Genomic DNA, 20,763 nt, shown 5'->3' on the forward strand with positions numbered 1-20,763 from the left:
GTAGACATGATGAGATTCAATGAGGCAGAATTAACTTGCAGAGATGAGGTGTGTGGTGATATTTAATCCTCTACAATAACATACTTAATGTATGTCATACACAAGCCTTGATAGGAAATGTATTTTAATTCCATTTAATTCTGACAATTTGTTTTGCAGATGTCTCGAGGGCTTCTCTATCTCCTGCAGCCGACAACAAAAAACATCGGCTGAAAGATTGAGAAAATCCCCAGCTATTCATTTCAGACTTTCACTGACATAAACATATGAGGTTGAGGTGAGGTGAGCACAATGTAAATGACAACGTGTGGAGAAAATATTGTGAATCCAACACGAAAGATTTCCTGTCTGAAGTGAGTCACATCTGCAGATTGGGAACAATCTGCAGATGTTTAACTGGCACATAAGAGGCCAGTCATGGTGAGAAACTGTCATTAGCTGAACGAGGTTTTCCAGAATAAATAGGTTTATAGATGCACCCTGTTGTTTCAGGGATAAAACTTACAGAGGTATGTCTGCAGTCGTTAAAAGCAGAGGTGTTAGGCTTTAATGATGAGAGTTAATATGTTCATATTTTTTTCTACATGGCGTGGGTGTGGGTGGAAATTGTCCTGAAACTAAGTCCAGATAACAGGTTGACTCATTTAGTGATACACTAATATTAAATTACATTTAAAGACAAATTTTGATTCAGGCTGAAACTGAATATTTGGGAATTATTTAATGGAACAAGAGCATTAATATGGACTTTTATAACTGTTATCAAGATGGCATTTTATTGCAGGACTTTAATAAAACACTACTAATGGCCTGGAAGTTCTAAATTTCTTCTTAAGCAATATTTAGCAGAATAGTGTGATATACACAATATTAAACTTTGCAATTTATGTCCAAATTAAATACAATATCTCATATTACCAATGTGAAGCTGGCCAAACAATTAAGGTTATATAATAGAGGTAGACTGATTTTAAAGATATACATATTGCAAATATATTTCATGCAGCTTTTATATTATCATTTAATATTTTTTTAATTTGTAGGACACATCTTTTGTCATTCACGCGAACACAGATTAAACTGAAGGATGTGGGAGAAGTAAAATCAGATATTTTCGTGTGAAAATGAAACCTATGCATTAAAGGTGAATTCCCCAGCTGTTGCCTCATTCCAGGAAACTGATCATAGAGCACATACTAAGTCTGTGTATATGTCTGAGTTCCTGTTACACATCTGAAAATCCCTGAGGGTTTTCTATGTTATTTCAAGCTTTTCTAAAAATCTATGCAGCCTGTGATACGCTTACCCTATCTGAGAAGACACGACAACACGGCTTGCTTTTATTTATTTTATTATGAAGAATGTCTGTGCATTACAATAGACTCTGGAAAAACAAACATGAATAATGCAATGGATATATGATGCCCTTTTCTATTCATTATCGATTCATTTTTCCTTTATCCACTGACCTCAAAGCTTAAAAGAGCAAAAGTTCTGTTCCATGATAAAAAAAAACAAACAGTGAATTTGAAGATTTTCTATTAAAATGTCGCTGCATCCACTTCCCGTCATTATGGCACCATACACAGCACATATTAGAGATCTGTTAAGCACTCAAAGTCAACCTCAAACCAGTGAGATCCAAGCATGAAAAAAAAATGATGCAGACCTATATTTTCTTGTTTTCAGCTCGTCCCTGAAAAGTGAAATATGTTGCAATAATCTGGTTCAGATGACGGAGGATGTGAAATGAAAGCGACCATTATATGCTCACAGTTAAAGGGAACTGAACCGTTTTACGCATTCCCCACTGAAATCCACCCAGAGCACAGCAAACATCTGATTTTTTTCTTCTTAAATATTCACTTCAACCACAGTGAGATCAGTACTGAAAACATGGTTTGAAATTCACATAGGATCAATCACAAAAAGTAAAGTTCAGTCTGCCGGTAAAGAAAGGCAAAAACAAGGCAAAAGATTATACTGTAGCTGGTACCGCCATCTTTGATTTCTTTTCTTTCTTTTTTTCCTGAAATGTACAGGAGCATTTGCTACAAGTAACAACAAAATTATACCTGAAATAGAACTGAAGTCACTTTGTAAGGAATGTCAAATAGAAGTGCTATTAATGCTCACAACTGAATTTAAGACTCAAAGGCTGATATATTGTACTGCATCACATTTATAGGAAAAGAGATGGTTTTTTGGGGGGGAGTGGGAGGGAATTTGGTCGGGCTGTGGGTCTTCACAAATCCCTAAACTATGCCATCAGTTGCTCACAACATCAACAATATAATGGAATTGCTTTCTTGAAAATATAAGAGATTTCAAAAGCTTCTGGCCCACGATTACCATCCCTTCATTGGTCCATGATGTGGAGGATCGTTTGCTCCACTTCAGCCTGATCAGCTCACGTGTGTGCGAGGACGGACTGTGCCGTGTGTTGTTTTACTGCAGATGTCCTCTGGGGCTGCCAGTGTGATAATCTGGGGGTGGAGAGGGGGGCAGGAGGGGGGCTGGGCTAGACAAGCTCCACGTAATTGGCCGGGAACATTCCAAAATGGCCGTCTGGGCCGTAGCCTCGCCACCAGCCCTCATCTATCATCTCGATCCCGGTGATGATGTCGTCGGGATCAAATGAGATCTCGGTGTCATCAGCTGGAGGAAAAGAGCAGAGTTTTACGAACATCAGCAAAGTTACTGTAGGAAAGAGTTTCAAATAATTTTAAAACTTTCTTCTCTCTTTAGAAGGGTGATTTTGGTATATTTCAACCCGAACCATACATTCCCATGTTTTTGTGTCTAAGTGAATAATGGAGACAACAATTTCTGAAACTGGCCCAGTATTGAGTGAGAGAACTGCAGCTGGCAGCTGCAAAACTTGCTGTAATGTAATCCTTACTCAGAGCATGTGCAACCTTAATGTATGTCCACTAACAGTGCTTGTGTTTGCCACTGACAGGCTCGGATTGTTTTAAGTGTTTGTCAACATTATGGAGAGGAGTCCTACAAAGACACTTAGGTCAAAGAGTAAGATCCTTTTTGTTTTACCAGAAACAGCCCTGAATCGCTACCGCCACACCCACCAGACTCCATTTAAATAAAGAGTAATTTTAGTGTGTATAAATCCAGCGTATTTTGACATCTAACTGGGTGAGTTAAGGGTTTATTGCAACCAAACCAGAGCTGGTGATAGTTGGAAAAGGGGAAAGATTTTTTTTTGTGAGTTTTAATACGTTTCTTTTGACTTTGAAAGAGGTGTGTTTTATAATGATAAAATTACAATTTATTTCAATTTCAATGGAGTCAGACACTTTTAAAAATGATTTGAGCCTATCAGTGGCAAAAACAAACACTTAAAGTGGACGTACGCTGACTGCACACACATGCCTCAAGTGATTACATTGCAGCCTGTTTTGTGACTGCAGGCTGCAGCAGGCTCACCCAAAAATGGACCAGTTTCAAAAACTGTTGCTCCCATTTGTCACTTAGACACAAAAACACTGGAAAAAGGGATCAGGCTGAAAAATACCAGTTTCCCTGTAAGCAAAGTTAATTAGACTATAATTTTTTCTCTGTAAATGTTACAAACAAGCAACTACTTAAAAGGTGACAGAACACTAGATATGTTTTTTGAGTCAACACATGAGCAGTCAGTTGATTACATTATAAAGGTGCAGTGATTAAGAAAACAAAACTCACCGGCCTGGTAGTCATATAAGGCTCTGGCACAGATGCCTCTGTCTGATGTCTCCTCAGGAGTCACCTCATAGGAGTTAGTCTCCTCCACCTGTAATTATTTTTCATGATTAACTTACATGGTGGTGAAAAAACAGTCACAGCATTTCCTGCTAAAGTTAAGTAAACAATCACCTGAGCGGGCTCTTCAACAGCTGTCTCTTGGACATAGGAGTTAGCAGCTGGTGCTTCCTCTGAAAAGACAGTTTACCATTAGCATGATGTGTCAGAGCTGTGCTGTGCACTGACCAGCAGGTGGCAGCAGCTGCAGCTGATCCTGACAGCTCAGTTTGGCCAAAGGGGATAATGTGTACTTAGAGCAAATTACAAAAGAATTTTTATAAGACGCAGATGGGAGGGTCGGAAAGCTTATGCCTAACACTGTGGCTGATGTTGTGTGAAATGAGCCCCACCTTCACACCTGGGCTCCTGGGGGGCCGCCTCCTGCTCATCATACTCACACCTGGACTGTCCATCATCCACATCAGGCTCTTATCACCCAAAAACACAAGCACAGACATGCATGTACACAGGGGAACACGTTCACAAGTCCACACAGGCTTGAAACCACCACCAGACACAGGGACTGCTGGCACATTTCACATGAGGAGTAACAAAATCATAATCTGGAAGTTTCTTAGGAAACAAAAAGAACATTGAATGGAAGCATGGCTCATGATGATTATGAGGAATATGAAGATGATCACACATAGAAACAATGAGAGATGAAGCATGAAGCTTTTAGTTAAGAATGACACCATCACCTGATATATCATGGGTGCATTCTCTGTGTATGTACATGTATATGTGCATATGTGTGTGTGTGAGCTCACACCTGTGGCACGGACAGGAGAGGCGGAGCCTGCTGGCACAGGAGAAGCTTGGCGCTGAGGTGAGCTGGCTCGCTCACTTTCATACACTGGCTTAGACAGAAAAGGGCTTTGCAGACGCCCTGAGCAGAGAGACACATGGAACCCCCAAAACATGCCGAACAAACAAAATGGGCAAGAGAGAAAACAAAGTGCAGACCGGTTGAGCAGAAGAAGAGAAGACACCATGATGGAGACACAGCGTTAAGTATGACTATGAGACACCTGGGCAGTCTGATGGAAAGTTAAAGCTCTGATAAAGACAGCGTCGGGAGGCAACCTCCTCTAGAAATCACCTACCACTAACTGAGAGAGGATAAAAGAGCTTTGCAGTAATGCAGGAGGGGCTGTGACATTTAAAGCAAACACATTTATATGAAGAGGTCATGGTGTGTGCAGGGGTGATACCTGGCTGGGGGCTAGCAGGGGCAGCTGAGGGGACGTCTGAGTCACTGGGAGTTATTCCCCTCTCTCTCTGCTTGAACATCTCTCTGGGGTTCACAGCACGCTGAGAGATGAGAGAAGCTGCCTCCTAGAAAAAAAGAGAATGAATAATATGTACAATAAGCATTAGTCAGCCACGGTTTATTAATAATGCAGTGGGAGATGTTGCTAAAGAAAAACTACAGAGGAGACAGATGTCTGACTTCCATTAGAGAGAGGAGAGATCACGCAGTAAAAGCTGGAAGACTGATGTGTTACATCGAGCTCTAAATATTCTGTTAGAAAGACACAAAAGCTTGTTTTGAGATAGGCAAGAAAAAAGAAAGTTTGGCCAGAGGAGAGCACTTTCAGGGAAGGGGAACTCACATTGGCCTTTTCCACAGATTCACCTCTCCTTACTGCTTTCTTCTGGGCTGCCTGGTTCTCCTCCTGCTCCTCCTGATAATGTTGATATCAATGATGGCACTGCTGACAGTTGCTACCTTCCTGACTAATCAGAATGTATGCACTACCAAAGCTTATTACACTATCAACATAATTGTTGAAACTCAATATGAAAGTAGTCATTTCAGCATCTGTTCGTACGTCTCCATCAAGTAACCTCACAGGTTTTACTCCGATTATAATCTTGTCACTCACCAAGTGTTGTCTCTCCTGTTCTTTACTCTCAGCTTCCTGCTGCTGCTGGTACTTCCTATTCAACAAATGACCATTTAGAAGACAAGAACAGGAAATGTAATTTGAACCCTTAAATAGGTGCAGCTTCAAACCAGTCTTAACCAGTGTGCATTTCCTTCATCTGCTACCTACTTTTGTTGGTCGATCTGAGTGGCCCTCTCTTTGTCCCTTTTGTCCCTCTGCATTGCCTCCTTGGCCTCTCTGTCTTTCCTCTCTTTCTCCAACTTTTGGCGCTCCTCGTCTGCCTTGCGTCGCTCCTCCTGGCGGCGTTTCTCCTCTTCTTTCTAAAAGCCAAACAGACAGGTCAGTGATGGGTTTGGTACTTTGCAAATATTACTGTGGTGGAAAAAAAAAACTTGATTTCACAATAGTTTGTTTAAAAAAAAAACTGCATAGCAGAGAGCAGCATTATGTGGGTGTAACTGTGACAGGTATGGTGAGGAGCCAAAACTGCACACAAAAGACAAAGTTACAACAAAGCTTTCGCTGACTTCGGTTAACATTGGTGATGGGTAAAAACTGCCTGCCTTGTATTTTCATATAGGCTTTTAAGAGGAATGGAAATGTGTGTCAAATGTTTCAAAACTGCAAACTTGTACAATATTTCAGAGTTCTTGCAATTTCAATGAGTTGATGATTTATAAACATCCTATATAAAAACAACAAATTTCTCAGGGAGTCATTTTAAAGAGATGCTTAAGGTGCTCATGACACCATCTCTCAGAGGTGAAGTTGAAGTTTGCAGAAGCTGAATCCAAGTTCAGGAGCCTACCTCTGCCTGAGCCCAGAAGTTGTCTTTGTTGGTCTTTCTGATTTCAGACATGGCGTTGGTCTTCTGGTACACTGAGCCCTACATGAAGAAGAAGGCAATCAATATTTTACATTATAAATATAATTATTATTATTAGAATGTTTATCTTCCCTCTATAACTAATGTCACACCAACACATGATGTGCCTGATTTATTTAGTGCAAGTTGTTTCTTTTAACGACTATCAGATATGAACCAATACCCCCGTTTCCACCGAGCAGTACAGTTCAGTCCGGTACTCTTTTTTTTCTACTTCCACTGCGAAAAGTTGCGGATGGTACAAATGGAACATTTCCACATCGTCCCCATTTTTGGTCCCCCCACTGTTGGGGTACCTAGCACACAGATCTGGTACTAAAAGGTGGAGCTGTGAACACTGCAGTCCATTAACTGGTCAACAGTGGACGGTCACACTGCTCAGGGCTGAGTTGTGGCTGGTTTTGAAGCTGTAACTACTGTTCATACAAAAAAAAAAAAAAAAAAAAAACTGTTGCAGAGCGTCATTTCTGTGGGCTCCGGCAACACTAAACCCCCGAGCTTGCCTGAGAAGGACTAAATGCACAAACCCGCTATTTTTAAATATCTCATCGAGAGAGACTCTCACTGCAGCCCGTTTTATTTTTGAGCTATTTTGTTCTGAAAATGTCAGCGTGCAGCCTCGTTTTGTGGATGATAAACGAGGTGCAGACTTCCATCTGTATCACCAGTAATGGGGAAGTACAGTGAGTGCTGGACGAGCAGTGAGTGACAACACTCCCACCCACATTTAAGAGTATGTTTGAAGTGGAAACGCTACCGAAAGTGTTTGGTGGAAACAAGACTAATAACTGCCTTTACATGCACAAGATATTCAGTTTTTGGCCTTATTCCAAAAAAAAAAAAAACCCCAATGTTTCTACTCAGCTGTTGACATGGCTAATAAAAATGAATATTGCACTAATACTCCTGTTGACATGCAGCCATGCACACTCAGATTAATGTGCCCAAACATGTCGTTTATCGTGTCAAAATATGGAAAATTGGAACATTTGAAGCCACTTCTGCAATTTGGCTTCTTTGCATCATAACAGTATTTTTCTCCTTTTTTTCCCACAGGTGGCGGACTTAGTCAGCCCTGTGAACACAGCCTCCCTTTTTCAGTCTTTCAACCACTTACTTGAAGAGGTTGGTGTTGCGATACTTGTGCATACTCTAAAATTTGTTAATATTCAAGTATTTCATGAGGTTTAAAAGTAGGTTTTCTTTTGGTCATGTATCTCTACCCCAGCCTTGCAAACTGTAGGCTAGTAGGTCTGTGTACAATGGCTCTATGACAATGCATAGACCTGACTGTAAACAGGTAAGAGGCCATGTATTGCAAACTGTGGTTAAAACCTCAATTGAGATGCATGTTCTGAGTGCGCTGTATACATGTCTAATAAATGCTCCTTAAGCCTCAATAATACCGTCTTAATCGGAAAATGCTTCATTCAGAAAACAGCCTGATTCTGAAAAATCCAAATGGAATATACTGTTTGCATCACCTACATTAAATTTAGAAAGTTGTCATGTTCAGAATCATAGTGGAATATCAGTGTGCATGTAAACTTAGTCAGTGACTGCTTTCTCTCATGAAGAGAGTATAACAGACTAAATTTAGTGTGTTCATGCCTTTCTTATAGGTCCACTGGAGGTTTTTTTTTTTTGGGAGAAATAGTTGTCAGTGGTAGAGCTGGTTGAGTGTAAATCAAAGGCCATGACAAAGAGAAAAGAAAAAACAAACATGTGCAAACAAATGTATCCATGTTTTGAGATTAAGGAGCCTAGTTAAGATCTAGCCCTCTGCTTATCTTTCTAGCATGAAACATAAGCAAACAGGAGGGCACAAGGCAGGAACTGCATGCGCAGCATACCACGGGACCCTGAGGACCGCTGTCCTGGAAGCGGCTGGAAGCTTCTTTGTGGAAGCTGTAGTTGGCTCCTGAGGCTTTGGCCACCTTTTGCATGATCACCTCGGGTTCCACGTCCTCCTCTGCTCTGGCGTTTATTGTGACATGGGCCCCCTGAAATAGCATTGAATAAAAGTTAATATTAATGCTCACACAAACAGAGAAACACCTACAGTTGGTATCTTGGTTCCTGTGAGCACCACCTGTAATCTGTTTACATGCGCTGTTTGCTGGTTTAACATGAATGACACAGACACCAATCCATGAAAGCTGTTGCATTATTCCAACCATGCCTGCAGCATGCTGTGTAGTGTTTTCTTTGGTTTTTATTTTAAGTCCTGCTCAGAGCCAACAATAACATGCAATTTAGCACACAAATAAGCTCCTCTGTAAACATATACAAACTGAAGTACACATTCAAATACATATTTAAACTACACTCAAAAATAAGTGCAGTGTTACCTTGAGAAAATTGGCCATGGAGCTGACATGATTTGCACATATTCCTTTCCTGGCGTCCTTCACTCCTTCTCCAGTCTGAAACACAAAGGATCACACGATAAGTTCAAGGACGGCCACTTCAAAGAGGACAAACAAATGTACGACAGTAAAGTGCGGCACAAACCCAGTTGATGAGGACATATTTAGGCAGGCCAGAGTTTGGATCCTGGACCCGACAGAAAGCGTACATCACTTTTCCACTGTTCAACTCCTCAACCAACTCCTCCAGTCCTCCATCTGACACATAAACATTGTGGAATTTCAAATGGTTACTGTGGTCGGTTGTGTAACCGTGGACATTTTTTCTGTTACAAATGATGGGGTGAGAAAGCAGAGGCAAGCACTCCTTTTGTGCTGATATTTCAGTACTGCAGCTGTATGCTGACAATGAAATTCCTGCACACATTTGATATTATTGTGTTGAGATCATAAAAACGTGATAATATCCACTCAGTTACTCACCTCCCTTTTCTGCCAGGCGGATATCATTACTGTTTCCCTCGTAGGTGAACAAGGCCCTGTGGAAAACATGGGATTAAGGATGTAAAAATGCCAGCTAAACTGATCACACAGACAGAAAAGAGTTTGTTCCAGAGGGTGATGTGCAGCATTTCACACTCAACAAAACAATGCATGTTATGTACAACGATTTTAAGCAACTTTCAGCCTTCAGCCCTATTCCAACAGGATACATTTTACAGAAGTAATGTAGTGTAAATAAAACAGTGCTACAGCTATAATCCCATTTTAAATCAGCTATGTCAGGAACTTTTATTGCCTGCTTCTGCAGCAGTAAAGATTTAACTGACTTTTTCTTGATACTAAATGCCCAATAAAAATAACTAAGGATTAGCAGCCCTACACAAACTAAATCCCTGGTTAATGCTGGCACATTTCCCATCTTTTCTCTGTCAAGTCTTTGCCTGTGTGCTCATGTGGACAAACAGTCTGTCCTCTTCATGTCTGGGTAGGCCAAATAGCCTTTTCCTGTTATATATACAGGCACTTTATTTTTTTATAGGCCCTAAATAATAAAAAAAGCTAGATAATTATATCAATCAAAAGATTATGCTGACATGCACTTAGCAGAGTGGCTTTAATTGTGTCAGGTTTAGGTTTGTTAGGTGGTAAGTTGTTTAAGTAAGTCTATAAAATATTTTATGGCCTTTATAAGGCCTACATTGTTATATAACTGTACTTAGTAGTCATTGCTGCCTATTAGTAGATGAAACAAGGTTAGAGCTGTAATTCAGTGTAGCGCTGAAATGATCAGTGGAGTCAATTTTAAGCAAAAATGCCAATCATCTGCTCGCTCCAGCTTCTCATGTGTGTGGATTAAATGATTTTCTTTGTTGTAAATGATCATAAACTGAATATCTTTGGGTTTTGGACCATTGGTTGGACACGCCTTGGGCTTTGTGGAATCATGATGGGCATTTTGATTATATTGTAGTCAAAACAATTATTCCATTAAATTGAGATAATCTACAGATTAATCAATAATGGAAATAACCATTAGTTGTAGCTCTAATTTACTGGCACACAGAGAAGACTTAATTATGATTGCAAACCATATCTAACGCCTTTAGGTTCCATATAATAATAAAAAAAAAATCATAGATGCTGTTATAATTTTGCCTCACATCAATACTACACAGCCTATGCATCATTTGGCCTGCTCTGACACAGACACTTAATTTGTGAGATCTTCTTGTTTAATTGTCATCTATCCATGCAATACATTGTAATTGTAATTAATAAGAATGTTAATTGCAGACCAGTATATGTTAATGTTTGCAAAAATGAAAGTACTGGAAAACACTGTGAGGCTCAGGGGCCTATAAAGGCATTTGCTTCTGATCAGTGCAGGGGATTCAGTGCATACTTTCAGAGCTAGGTAAGGGGAACTTGCTCACACTGAAACTAACCGATGACTGACCGCTTCTTTATTCTGCACCTACTTTTTTCTGTCATCATCATTTTAGAAAAAAGAAACAAAACACAGTTACAGCAAGTTGTGGTGTCACAAGGCAGTGGCTGAAGGGCTGACATTCACAAGAGACACATTTCCAGATTGAATATGGGGCCAGCAGGACTCCCTGGGCAATTGCTCCTTGGGATTAATTAAATCAGGTCGTCATTAAACACTGCAGCTGTCATCAACAGGTTTCATTTTAATCTCCAGACAAGCACGGATACTCCTGTGACGTTAGGTAACGCAAAGAGGAAGTTCCTGGATTTGACTTTCACATATTGACCATATTTAGGCTAACTTCTGATATCTTACCAGGAAGTGGGTGAGGCAGCCATTCTGTTAACCTATTCATTAAAGTTCATGGCAGACTATCTCGCCAAAAGATTTAAATAAAATACACGTAAAGCCTAGACATTAACGCTAACTGCTTAGCCTGTTGGTTTTCGGTGTATCTAGCTAATTAACTATGTTACTAGCTATTCAGTTAGCTCAGCATTTACGATATTACACCTCAGACAGGCAATACATGTGAGAAAGCTAAACTGCCGTGCAAGCAAAACTGACTTTAGCTTATGTTAAATAAGTAGAAGGTCTGCCGTGGTTAACAAAGTGACATTAGGTCCCGGGTTAAGTTTATCTAACGTTAGGTTACCATTAACTTACTTGACGACTGGCTCAATGCTAGCCAACAGTGAAGCTAACATAACGCCTCCTACATAGGGCTAATACTGCTTTAATAAATGCTGCTCCTTACCAGTTGGTATTGGACTTTTCATCTACCACTTCTTTAAACGCGGCTGTTAATGCAGGGCCATTTTTGCTGAGGTTAACTGCCATCGTTATGCTGAGTACAGCTAGCCAGCTAGCTATCCGGGATGCGCCCTTCCTATTGGGAGGAGTGGCGATGATGCTGACTTTCAGCTGTGGTGGAAGCTAGGTTAGCTGGTAGCTACATCTCAGTCAGGGTACGCTGCATATGATGTAACGTGACACCCCGAAAGCGCGGAGCTAGTTTGCGATTTTCTATTATTCTAACATCGGCTGTGAATCTCTGCAATCCGACTTGTAAATAATTATTAAGAAGCACTGAATTATCTTTTTAGGAAAGTGAGATAAAACGAATGATGGCGCCGCACAAAGATTGTATTGTCTGCACCGCAAACCTCGCATGACAAGTTTTTGAATCAAACGCACCCTAGAGAGCAGTGTTCACAGGTATACAGTTGCTTTACCTGCAAAGAGCAACTTTTGCATTACTTTTTGACCAAACTTTGAAAACAAAATTATCTACAGCACATTTACACTATTTCCACAACTTGCTCTGCTTATTTAAAACAATATTCTAGTTAATTAGTTGCACTTCTTCCTCCTTTAAAGAAAAAACTATGCCCATTTTCAAAACTGATGTTATTCCTATGGCCAAAAATAGTCCAAAATATTATTAAATGTATACAATTTTCTCCCAAAACTAAAAACTAGAGTGCTAAAAATCAAATTTGTGATATCATAGGGTATAAAGTCTGGAGCTGCTCCAAAGACAATGAATTAGGAAAGATGTTCAGGGTAATGTTCTGAGTATATGGGTACATTTTCTGTTTCAGAACTGACACCACAATAAAATCAAGTTTATTTGGGTATTAATTATTAAAATTAGTCTCCCATTCACTTTGAAGCAGCTCTATACTTTTTACCCCATGATACCATCAAGTTTAAGACTTACTTCTCTAGTTTCTGATTTTGAGAGTAGCTCCGAGGTCATGGAAATAACATATTGCAATTCTTAATTTAGGTGGTGTTCCCCCTTAATGCCATAAGTGCACAGCAGGTTCTGGATCACTCTACTACTAGTTATTACTGCATTATAAAGACACACACAAACACAAAAATGACCGCAGACAATAGTAAACCAAGATGAGCTTTATTCATATGTTATGACAAGGTCAATAGTTATCTTGTGTAGGCTATGTGAGGACAAGTGGACGTTCGTGGTGGCATTTCAAGCACACATATTCCAAATTTTTAAGATGCATGAAGGCTGGTCCTGCATTCAGAGAAAGCCAGGCTGAAAATATCCAACAAAAATATTGGTACTGTTAAAGCAGGTTTCCATATCTAGTGATGAAATGAATCACCCATTTGGGGGATACAGCCCTGATAGCAAATTTACAGTTTATGACAAATTAATGTTCTCTCTATATATTTACACAATGAGGGTTAAGGCTAAAATTTTAGTCGGAGGTGTTAGGCGGATGAATTGTAACGAAATCCCTGATATCTGGCAAATGGCTGTGAGAAGGTTCTCCAGAGTGCAAAGCATGCCAAGCTGCCTATATAAACTCTATTGAGCACACTGGACAAAGGACTCACATGATGAATTGAGGCTGCATTCAATCATACAGTTGGAAGATACTCTGCTTTCAAATAAATAAATAGCCAGATGAACAAACAACAATGCACACAAAGTTTGAACTAGTACTATTAACACACAAGTCATTTTCAATTGTGGTCTGGCAGCAAGGACTTTCACTGCTTTTAGAAGATATATTTTTTAAACCTTTTAGTGTATACTGTGTTTCAGGATGACTTGTTTAGATTTTTTTAATTTTCTCTACAGCAGCTAAGAATAATTGTCTATATTTGACGCCTAAACCATGGTGTTTATTCTACAATCAAAGCCTCTAAAATGTTCATGCTTTAGTATGTTTAGACCTGTCTGAATGAATCCACCCAATAATGCCTCAAGAGCTAAATTTCTTCCCCTTTATAATATCAAATAATTCCCTTTATATTGGCAGCATCAGCACATTATGAGCCATGTCTAGAAAGAAAAAAAAATCATAGCATTTCCTAACTATTTTATCCAACAGTCACAATGGATTATATTAAAACCAATATTACATTATGACACATCACAATCTTGTTCAATTCTGGTGACATGAACGAAAAAGTTGCCTATCACTAAAGTTTTCAAAGATACAATACAAAAGGTCACAAACGCATCACCGAGACAAACTGCTTTACTGTCAGTGTGGATTAATAATCTCATAACAAACCAAACCTTTGCAGACTCAAATATTAACATAAACAAATGCCAACATACTCCACATCACTTTATATTTAAAGCAGATGAAAATCGTCATGGCAACTGTATTTATTCACCTCAAATAACAAGATGCACATAACTTGAAATTAATGGATTCTGAGAAATGTCAAGTCTGTTAAATTCCCATTTTGAGTATAAGTGACACCAGCTGTAACCAAAGGCCATTTTGTTTTAGAGAGACAGTAGCGTGTACATGTTAAACAGCGTCATTTAAAAGCTGTTCACATCCAAGTGTTGTTCAAAAATAAATGGAGATGGTGATGAAAACAACCCGAGAGGGCTAATTAAAAAAACCCTCTCTTTGACAAAATGACAGTACTTCTGCAACAGCATATTTTTGTGCAACACAGACCGTTAGGACCTATATGCATAAAGAACTTCAGGAGTGCCGCTCAGTCTTTGATCATTTAATCTCTTCATAAAGCACGAGCGTTTTCATTTATATGAACCAGTGAACTAAGATCAGTACATCTTTTTGAGGCCTGATGATATGGGACCTGGTTATTTTTCTCACCATGTGTCACTGCAGGTAAAAGGCTGATGATTTGGTTAGATACCTGAGTAACTGTACTGAGGAGGTGGCACACAGCTCAGCTATATGCCATATATAAGAGTAGCCATGATCACAGCTACACAACAAGTATTCAGTCAAACAACAGTAGTATTTTGTGCACTATGGACACCAGCCAAGGGTGGTTACTTATACAATGACAGCATGTGTGAGAAAAATGGAAGTTGACATTTGCCCTATACAGCCCCACAACAGTGAAACAAGGGCCAGCTATCTCTTAACAGCAGCTTTCCAGTGTCCTTAAAACCACTTAATACTGTTGCAATTTCAAAATGCAGTGGGTGATAAGAGACCAATCCTTCTTTGCATCTTTCACATTGTTTCGGGGTAGAGACAGTATGTGCCAACAGATCAGCTGCTGGTAATGGCACCGCACCATTTTGTGTTGAACAGGGAACATTCTGCCTCAATTGCACGTATACCGAAAATAATAACACAGAAAGGCCACTAAATACATGGAAATACAGTAATAACAAGACATCCAGTGGGACATAGACAGTACCTCTGAAATGAAGGGAGAGCCGACCTCCTAAATAAATCAAACATTTTGCTTCTGAGTAGCACAACGATATGAGTCATTGACGGTGAAAATGGTGCGTATGAATAGCAACAATGATAGTGATAATCACGATAGCAGGAGTAACAGTTTAAAGTCTGAGTGTGGCGGTATGGACTGTGAAGAGTTTCCGGTATTCCATATGGGAGTGCTTTAAGGAGCCCATCAGGTCCTGCTCAGCAGATCCATACAAGTCATGAAGGACAGCACATGGTAGCAGCTCAGCACATGGAAAGCCAGGTGGCACTGTACCTCATTGTATCGCTTCCTGCACCAAAAGATGGGCTGTTGCCTAGTTTTTTTTCGCCTCTGTTGCTCATTTGCCTCAAGTTACAAATCAAACGTGTTTCTTTTGTTCTCATTTGTATTTTGATCTCCCTGGTATTCTCACATTGCATACTTCTGTGTCCATTCTCTTGCTGATTTGTTGTATCTGTAAAACAGAGTTCAGAAAAGGTTTCAGGTGACCTCGAATAACTGTATCCCCAAAACTGACAAGTAAATGTGACAAGGAGAAAAGATGAGAGATGTAAATCTCATTTATGTGTTACACTCACTTTTCCCTGTCAGCCTTGTATGTATGAGCAATCTCTGGTACCAGTGGGTCATCCGGGTTTGGATCACAAAGAAGAGAGCAGATAGACAATAATACTGTGGAAGAACGAATGGGAGAGTAATTAGATTACATTAAGAGAGGAACAATGTGACAATGAGAGGAGATTTACCAGCTATGGCCTTGACAGACCTGCTCTTAACACCAGCACAGCTAGATGTAATTTTGACATCTTCAGATAATCGTCACAGTAGGGCCAAGTGATATTGATAAACAGAATATTAATATATACGTGACTAAATACCATAAAATATAACTGATCATGCATTTGTGTCAAGCGACAACCTCCGGGGTTGAAAAAATGGAGCCAGTGCACAAGTGCCAGAAACTGTAGTTCCTTGAATGACCACTTGAGGCTGGCTACAAGAGCAAGTCAATCCCCATAGACCCCCATGTTATGCCAAAAATGCCAAACTTTACAGCAGAAGCAAACGTTTACAGCCTGATAGAAAAACGGTTTTGGTCTCTTGGCCATCTGTTGACACACCTACAACGTTGGTTAGGTTAACGCAACCATGACGCAACCCCAGATTCACAGAGGATAGACGTAGCCATAGCTGCCACTATTTAAATGTTTTTACAGTTTATGAAAGTCAAATGTAGTTTTGGTCGCCAAGAAATGTCTTGTTGTTTATAAGAGGGTCTAAAAGACCCTCTAATGAGTCAGATGTTCATTTTTTCTGTAAGTAGATTTTGTATCAATGGTTTTAAGCCTGTTTTTCACTAGTGAACATTAGAATTAACAGTATCACAGTTAAACATACATGCACCTAACAAAACAAGCAGCTAGCCTCAGGGTTAGCTTCACCCTCTAACATAAATATGGTCACTTATGGCTCCACAAAGTAAGTAAATAAATAAATAAAATAAAAATGGCCACAGCCCACATGCCAAACTTGAGGCTTCAAGATGAGAGTCCACAAACCAACTGTTGACATCATGGTGGTGACATCCATTATTTTTCTGTCTTGAGTATATAATTGTAATGCACACATATTTACAGGCACTGATCCATTAAGTCAGTTTTTTGTATCCTATTAAAACAATATTAAATTGAACAGTACTTCATAACTTCATTTGATACAGGAGTCCATTTGCTCTGACACGACCCTTTTTTTTTACATTTGAACATAACACTTGATGACATGGACCTGATTTGACATTTCACATTCAGTGTCAACATGTGACTTGAGATTGGAGTCTCATGGTTGCAGGGTCACAAAGGCCTGGAAAAAAGCTGAATTGAGGGAATGTATCAGCATCATTCTTTTGACAATACCAACCTGCTATGTTTGCTATGAACAGGAAGAGCAGAAATCTGAATCAAAAATTATCTGTACAATGTACTTTACAGTCCAGTCTCTGGATGTTGCAATGTAGCAACAAAGTACATTTTCTGACACATACATGTACAACATTTCAGCTCTGGCAAAGTACACATAACACCACCTAAAGGCATACAAGAGCCCTGAACTTCAGGTTGCAGGACTGTGTATACTGAGTCAACATTAGCCGTTGTTTTAATAAATGAAATGTCAACACACTAGTATGAATTTTGTATTTTCACTTACCTTTTGATACTGTAAGTGCAGGTGACCATTGTGATCTCAGTATATCCAAACAAATACTTCCATTGCTGTTGATATTAGGGTGGTATATTTTTGTTGTGAATGCAACCTGTGAGTAAACGGGAAAAGAACGTTGTAATTTTCCACTGAAGCCAATAACCTTTACCACAGTAAAAAATATTAATGACGAGTTGAAACATGTGCCTCATTATGTGATGCCCCAGATAAACCCTCACTCACTTTTGGTGGTTTGAAGGGGTAATCTGTCGGGAAGTGAATGGTGAGGAAAAACACTCCGCTCTGATATGGGCTGTCACTCTATTGAAATAAAAATAGAAACAAGATAAGTTGGTGGACAGCAATTTCATTGTTTTTGTATCATATTTCACTTAGGTTAAGATACAGTTTCACTTACCGGTCCCATTATTGTTGCCTGCCAATGAAACACTGGGAAGAAAAGATTTATAAAAGATTAATAATGCCTATACATTTAGATGCAAACTCCGGATGCGCAATGACATACTCTATTGATGTAATCTTAAAAGCCGATTTATATACAGCAGTAATGTATTATTGCTTGCTTTCATTGCTTATTTGCATACACTGATGCAGCAGTTTTCTAACTACTTACAGTCATCTCCAACTGGTCCAGCAGAGCACTGAGCTGGTGGGTCCCTCTGCAGGTCTGACAGCTCCTAAAGGCAAGAAAATTGCATAATGAAACAGCCTTGAATTTACTGTCAGCTGTAGTTTTGTAACACCTGTGCTATTTTCAGGAAAACCACATACATTTTAAGTGGGGTTAGCAAACAGAGTGGTTGTTTTAAGTTAATTTATTGTGTATATGTGAGTATACAAGAAAACATAATGATGCTGGACCCTAATTAGGGCAATACGCTACACGCCAAAATGCTGAAACATGGATTAATTATGTTTACTTTGAAATGATTTCCATTTATCCTTGGAGAATGGGAAGTTAACCAGCATCTTTGAAACTTCACTGGGGCTTAATCCATATAATGTCTGGCTTTATGGGCTAACTTAACGTTTTTTGGGTTCAACCCCAAATTTGAGCCAGACTGTAATTAGAGTCTTTTCAGTGGAAGCCATGTTTGCTGTGCAGACATGCTCCAGGGCTGCTGACATGTACATAGGAGTTTTAGGACAGATGACTTCATCAATATTTTAAGCATCAGTTCAGTTTCAGACCATAGATGTTGACTACAAAGGTTATAAAACTAGTACAAATTTACATACTAGTAACTAGTATGTAAAATTTCATTTACTGTATCAACAATGAATGTAGACACCTGGACCAAACGCCATTTACTCGTGAAGCGACAATGAGCACAGACAGCAAAACAACAGATAGTTAAATAGAAATTAAGCCTGTTATTTAACATCTCTTGAAAGGAAGCCTATCTATTCTGTTATATAAATACACACCGTGGCCTGCTCCAGTGCCCCATTTGCCATTCCATATATGGCAACACTGACACTAGGGTTCAATTTTGGCAACAAGCAAGCAGCTGTCATTCACCGGCTAAACACATCACCCGCCATACTCTTAATGACGAGCCACAAGGATAAAGACAACTGTCAAGCTAATAATTTAAAAGCAAATCCTGTAACGTTTCACGTCAATCAATCAAACCAAAGACCAAAGCACCTAGTAACGTTAGCTTACTGCTAACCTGGCGCTGCCTTGCGAAATGACTTGCTTGGCTTGTTGTTGCTAGCAACCTTTACATTAGGTAAGGTGCTACGTGTCAGAACGAAAAATAAACACAGACAAAACGTAGCTGTCGAAATAATGGCGCCGTTAGAGTTGTTATCGACTGCTAACGGTAACGTAACGGCAACGTTACTGTAGCAATGCACCAACAGGGCCGTTAGCTCGTCTTTGTCTGTGAATTACTTTAAAAGCAGCACAAAAACAAGCAAGTAATGCTTCGTGACTAATAAATAAAAGAATATAAACTGATATGATGTTCACAGAGGGTCCCACGGTGAGATAATTATCAACAAGAAGGTATGGTTAGCATGGAAAAAAATATACACTCACCTTCTGAATTCTTTTCAACGCCATTGCATCAATGGCTATGCTATGTAGCCTGTCAGCTAACAGTTAGCACTTCACACATAAAATTTGGCTTCTGTGGCCGCGTACTTCCAAATCTCACTTCACGTATAACCAGGAAATCCCGTCTACATACAGCAGGTTTGGGGCTTATGGTTTGTAAATCAATCTATGCTACAAAGTGTGTATTAAATCTCGATCTGTCTGTCGTTTGCAGTTGCTACAGAACAACCGAGATATTTTGCTGTCTCTCCTCTCATCCCGTACTCCACTTGCTGCCTAGCAAACAGTTTGGGAAGTATCGCGAGATTTCCTTGTCCTCTTTTTTTTTTTTTTTTTTTACAAATCGTGAATTGACAATTACAACTTCATGCCATGAGTTCTTTTTTTGCCTTTACAATAATTATTTTCACACGATCCACTTCACAGAATCAAAATAATATCACTTTTAATTATAATGAAATATAATTAAAATAATTATTTTCCAAAACAATTGTATGGGGCCCACCTACTTGTTCATAGAAATTAAATTTTAATTTAATAATTAGGCTAAATTAAATCACTAATGCGACGAACCAGAACTCCATATCAGTGCTTCTCAGACATTGGCCAATTCCTACTTATATTTTGGCTGGGGCTACTAATTTTGTTACTTCTGTAGAAATATATATAAACCTCTCAACGTATCAGTGTATCTCAGTATATCAAATCATCATCATTATTATCAGTGCATTCATTCTTATCATCATGTACACCTCACAACTACTAGAGATAGGAATGCAATGTTGAAACAACAAGGTAATCCATGCCTTAAACTTAGTCTATGACTTCAACACAATAACTGAGCCCAGGTGTCCACAAGATGTCACTATTTGAAAAGAGCAAAAACACACACAGGAAAGACATGACCACAATGGACTGTGTACAGCTTTGATCGGAAAACGTTTTTCCAAGCTCTTCAGTGTCATTTATCACATTACATTTTGCAGACTCAGAATGAATTAATTACTTTTACATTTTTAAATTAATTTGCTGAAGCGAAACAGTAAATGACAATGGAGCAGCAAAGTACAATGAAGCCCAACACGTGTATTATTTACGCGTACATAAGAATAAAGAAAAAGACTATAGAATTGTTCATTCAATACCCAATCATTGTAAAGGCATATTCATCTGAGTCAGCTGCATGCTCCGGTTTCTGCGCAGCCTTGTCTCGAAAAGCCTCATGAGCTTCCCTTTATATGTCTTAAACAAGAGTGAAAAAAGAGCTCTCATTATTTTAGTGCGTATGTATGAATGGGTCGCAGTGTTCATTCTTCTTAAATGGC

General features: G+C 39.2%; 2 protein-coding genes across 9 annotated transcripts; both read right to left on the reverse strand.

Moving 5' to 3' along the window:
* Positions 1-1,334: 1,334 nt before the first annotated feature.
* Positions 1,335-11,870, reverse strand: dbnlb (drebrin-like b). 8 transcript variants are annotated; one of them, XM_033620112.2, is made up of 15 exons: positions 11,699-11,868; positions 9,432-9,487; positions 9,094-9,206; positions 8,931-9,005; positions 8,433-8,582; positions 6,502-6,579; positions 5,862-6,013; positions 5,691-5,745; positions 5,418-5,489; positions 5,016-5,139; positions 4,574-4,690; positions 4,152-4,229; positions 3,874-3,932; positions 3,703-3,790; positions 1,335-2,658 (listed from the first exon to the last, which is right to left on the reverse strand). In XM_033620112.2, exons 1-15 carry the CDS (start codon positions 11,779-11,781, stop codon positions 2,522-2,524), a joined length of 1,437 nt encoding a protein of 478 aa, XP_033476003.1. In that variant the 5' UTR covers positions 11,782-11,868; the 3' UTR covers positions 1,335-2,521. The 8 variants fall into 8 exon arrangements, with proteins under 8 accessions (XP_033476003.1, XP_033476004.1, XP_033476006.1 ...); XM_033620113.2 differs by lacking the exon at positions 5,418-5,489; XM_033620115.2 differs by lacking the exon at positions 4,574-4,690.
* Positions 11,871-12,846: 976 nt separating this feature from the next.
* ube2d4 (ubiquitin conjugating enzyme E2 D4) lies at positions 12,847-19,709 on the reverse strand. Its single transcript, XM_033620007.2, has 7 exons — positions 19,421-19,709; positions 17,987-18,050; positions 17,771-17,802; positions 17,596-17,673; positions 17,359-17,464; positions 15,732-15,825; positions 12,847-15,607 (listed from the first exon to the last, which is right to left on the reverse strand). The coding sequence occupies exons 1-7, from the start codon at positions 19,442-19,444 to the stop codon at positions 15,562-15,564; spliced, it is 444 nt and encodes a 147-aa protein (XP_033475898.1). The 5' UTR covers positions 19,445-19,709; the 3' UTR covers positions 12,847-15,561.
* Between the last annotated feature and the right edge of the window lie 1,054 nt (positions 19,710-20,763).

Source organism: Epinephelus lanceolatus, chromosome 9 (genome assembly GCF_041903045.1).
Source record: "Epinephelus lanceolatus isolate andai-2023 chromosome 9, ASM4190304v1, whole genome shotgun sequence".
In the NCBI taxonomy this organism is placed as follows: Eukaryota; Metazoa; Chordata; class Actinopteri; order Perciformes; family Serranidae; genus Epinephelus; species Epinephelus lanceolatus.

Bases quoted from the DNA above. Each gene is read 5' to 3' on its own strand.
- dbnlb (XM_033620112.2), bottom strand. From the start codon at position 11,781: ATGGCAGTTAACCTCAGCAAAAATGGCCCTGCATTAACAGCCGCGTTT. The intron at 9,207-9,431 runs GTGAGTAACTGA...TTTATGTGTCAG, and splicing joins CCGCCTGGCAGAAAAGGGAG to ATGGAGGACTGGAGGAGTTG. The intron at 5,490-5,690 runs GTGAGTGACAAG...CAACATTATCAG, and splicing joins AACAGGAGAGACAACACTTG to GAGGAGCAGGAGGAGAACCA.
- ube2d4 (XM_033620007.2), bottom strand. From the start codon at position 19,444: ATGGCGTTGAAAAGAATTCAGAAG. The intron at 15,826-17,358 runs GTAAGTGAAAAT...GTTCTTCCACAG, and splicing joins TGCACTTACAGTATCAAAAG to TATTATTGTCTATCTGCTCT. The intron at 15,608-15,731 runs GTGAGTGTAACA...TCTGTTTTACAG, and splicing joins TACAAGGCTGACAGGGAAAA to ATACAACAAATCAGCAAGAG.